Genomic DNA, 3,455 nt, shown 5'->3' on the forward strand with positions numbered 1-3,455 from the left:
AGGAAGGGAGAGGGAGGGAGGGAATGAGGAAGGAAGGAAGGATAGGAGGGTTGGTGAATGGAGGAAAGAGGAGGTAATAGAGGGGGCTACCTTGAGGGAGTGAGGGAGAACTGAGAATGGGGGAGGGATGGAGGGAGGCGACAGGTGGAAGGGATGGTGTGGAGGGGAGGTAGGGACCGAGGAGAATGGGTGTGCGCCCTGGGTCTGGGAAAGCCTCAGAGCCAAGTGGTCCTTCCCATCTGGAGTAGGGTTTACAGGGACAGGATGTTGAAGACTCAGTCAGACGTCTCTACAGCTCTCAAAGTTATCCCCGGTTTCCCTCCTGGCCAGGGGGCGCTGGAGAACATTTTGGAGTCACTTCCAGCACAGGAAGAGGCCACTCTGCCCATCGCGTTCAATGGCAGCCTACAGAAAGAGGATGGAGACGGGGTCCAGGTAAAAGTGCGGGTCACCGCGGAGGTACTGACCTTTTCTTTGTGGTGATGAGCAGGAGGTCGTTGAAGAGGAAAAGGTAGAGAGGAGAGAGCTTGGGTTTCATCGCAAACAGGTTCCCCCGCGAGCCAATCTCCCACAATTCCCCTCGCTTCTCAAGATGGCGTTGCTGAGAGATGATGGGGATGGCCTGGAAAGAAAGGTCACGACAGGGATGGCAAGGGGGAGGGGGAGAAAGGAGAGACAGGAGTCACTGGTTCACCGGCAAAATGGAACCGACGACTGCAAACACCTGCCTTCAGGTAGCGCCCGGAACCTGCCGGCTTGCGGAACAGACGCGACAAAACTGGAAGCCATTCAGCCCTGGGCAAGGAGGACTCAGGTTGCCTTCGCTATGGCACCGTCACTCAGTCGCAGCATGCGCTGCAGCAACTCGCCATAGATCCTCAAACAGCACCTTCCAAACCCACGGGCCACTTCCACCCAGAAGGCCAAGGGGCAGCAGATACACCAGCCCACCCCCTGCAGGTTCCCCTCTGAGCCCCTCACCATCCTGACTTGGAAATATATCGCTGTTCTTTCAGTCAACGGTATTGAACATTTGTTTAAATAGGGAAGAAAAATTGCAGCACACTGCAGTGCAGAGGGATCTGGGAGTCCTGATGCATGAATTGTATGAAGTTGGTTTGCAGGTGCAGCAAGTAATGAGGAAGGCAAATGGAATATTGTCCTCCATTGCTAAAGGGGATGGAGTTTAAAAGCAGGAGGTTATGCTACTGCTATACAGGCCGCACCTGGAGTACTGTGTGCAGTGTTAGTCTCCTTACTCGAGAAAGGACAGACTGGCTCCGGAGGGGGTGCAGAGGAGGTTTACTCGGTTAATTCTGGAGTCGAGGGGGTTGCCTTATGAGGAGGGATTGAGTAGACTGGAACTATATTCATTGGAATTCAGAAGAATCTTACCGAAACATATAAAATTAGGGAGGGAGTAGATGAGATAGAAGCAGGGAGGATGTTTCCACTGGTGGGTGAAACTAGAACTAGGGGCATAGCCTCAAAATAAGGGGGGAGCAGATTTAGGACAGAGTTGAGGAGGAATTTCCTTCACGCAAAGGGTTGTGAATCTGTGATATTCCCCGCCCAGTCGAGGCTAACTCGTTGAACGTTGATGGATTTTGAAATGGGAAAGGAGTTAAGGGTCAGTGTGAGCGGGCGGGTAAGGGGAGCCAGGACTTACTGAATGACAGGGCAGGCCCGAGGGGCCAAACGGCCTACTCCTGCTCCTGTTTCTTATGTTCCAAATCCAGGAAGTGCTCAGGAACAACGTGGGGCTCTGATGGGACGGTGGGATAGGAAGGGTCAAGGCTTTGCTTTTTCGGAATATAGGAAGAGAGCAGTCTTTGCGAATGTCAGGGGCTGTTCAAACACCAGCCAGCGGGAGTATGGTTTCAGAACCTTGGCCTTTTTTACTGCACCTTCAGCTTGTCAAATTCCAGCTTCTTTCCGATGTGGATCATTTCCTCCATTTGCTTCATTATCCCGACTTCTCGGTTGCATTCTCCAATTATCTGGAAAGAGACGGAAGTTGTAACTGAAAACACAGGGATCGGGACAGAGCTGGCCTCTCCCTGGGAGGGAGGGAGCGGAGTCCACACAGCCAGAGGAGCCCAGTCACCAGGAAACTACAACTACCAGGATCACACACACAGCAACTCCATTACAGTCAGGGGGCATCAGGAAGATGAGCTTTACTCTATATCAAACCCTGTGCTGCAAGGGTTTGATGGAGGGAGGGGGATCAGTGTAGAGGGAGCTTTACTCTGTACCTAATCCTGTGCTGTATGTGTCCTGGGAGTGTCTGATAGGGGGACAGTGTAGAGGGAGCTTTACTCTGTACCTAAATCCGTGCTGTCCCTGTCCTGGGAGTGTCTGATGGGGGACAGTGTAGAGGGAGCTTTACTCTGTATCTAACCCTGTGTTGTTGTTGTCCTGGGAGTTTTTTTGATGGGGACATAGCGTAAAGGGAGCTTTACTCTGTATCTAACCCTGTGCTGTCCCTGATTTGGTGACCATGTTTGGCAGTAACTGCTGACTGTGGGCAGTGCTTTAATGGACAGGCCTTACCTTGGAAACGAGGCCTAGAGCCTTCGAGGCCGTTTCCTCATTGACAGACCCGACTTCCGATCGCTGGAGTATGTTCTGAAGGAGACAAGAGCATCTTTAGAGCCTGGATCAACACTAAAAGCAACATGGGAGCCTACATTTTGATAGCACCAAGGCTGTGCACTTCATGAGCTATAATCTCAGAAAACCAATCTGTGCACAGAAAGATCCTACAAACTGCAGCATGAAATAACAACAATCTGAATCTACCCCTGTTGTTTTTTATCTAAAAAATATTCTTTCAGGGACGTGGGGGTCACTGGGTGAGGCAGGTCTTTGTTGACCATTTCCAAATTACCCCCCTTGCCCCAATCAAAGCAGTTTGGTCAGCCACGACAGACCACACTCCACACCCTACACCCAACCTCCACATTTCAGGGCAGCTCAGTGGTAAGGACTGCTGCCTCACAGCGCCAGGGACCCAGGCCTGTGTGGAGTTTGCACATTCCCCCCCTGTCCGGGTGCTCCGGTTTCCTCCCACAGTCCAGGAGACGTGCAGGTTAGGGTGGATTGGCCATGAGGCATGTGGGGTTATGGTGATAGGGTGGGTCTGGGTGGGATGCTCTTCAGGCAGACTCGATGGGCTGAATGGCCAGGGTGTTGTCCTCGACTCTGGGTGGGTTACACAACCCATTAGGATCAATTTCAGCAATTCCTTGTAAGGCACACTCTTCTCCCAGCTTCCTGACCCACACCCTCAAAGGGCCCTCTCTCTCTCTCTCTCGCTCTCTCTCTCTCTCTCTCTCCCCTCTCCACCCTCACCCCCACCGTAGACCCCCCTCTGTCTCCCTCATCCTCTGTGGTCTCTCTCTCTCTCTCTCTGTGCCCCCCCCCTCCTGTGGGCTCTCTCCCTGCCCCTC

The 3,455-nt window shown here is 52.7% G+C and overlaps 1 protein-coding gene across 3 annotated transcripts in view; it reads right to left on the reverse strand.

The window, feature by feature from the left end:
* LOC122544346 (rho guanine nucleotide exchange factor 15-like) overlaps positions 1 to 3,455 on the reverse strand; it is a 51,583-nt gene that overhangs the window by 3,981 nt on the left and 44,147 nt on the right. For all 3 annotated transcript variants that reach the window (XM_043683556.1, XM_043683554.1, XM_043683555.1), the window contains exons 10-12: positions 2,557 to 2,631; positions 1,908 to 2,000; positions 468 to 622 (exon numbers count right to left, since the gene is read on the reverse strand). In XM_043683556.1, coding sequence (XP_043539491.1) covers positions 468 to 622; positions 1,908 to 2,000; positions 2,557 to 2,631 — 323 coding nt within the window. The remainder of the gene's footprint in view (positions 1 to 467; positions 623 to 1,907; positions 2,001 to 2,556; positions 2,632 to 3,455) is intronic.

Source organism: Chiloscyllium plagiosum, chromosome 48 (assembly GCF_004010195.1).
Source record: "Chiloscyllium plagiosum isolate BGI_BamShark_2017 chromosome 48, ASM401019v2, whole genome shotgun sequence".
NCBI classification, from domain to species: domain Eukaryota; kingdom Metazoa; phylum Chordata; class Chondrichthyes; order Orectolobiformes; family Hemiscylliidae; genus Chiloscyllium; species Chiloscyllium plagiosum.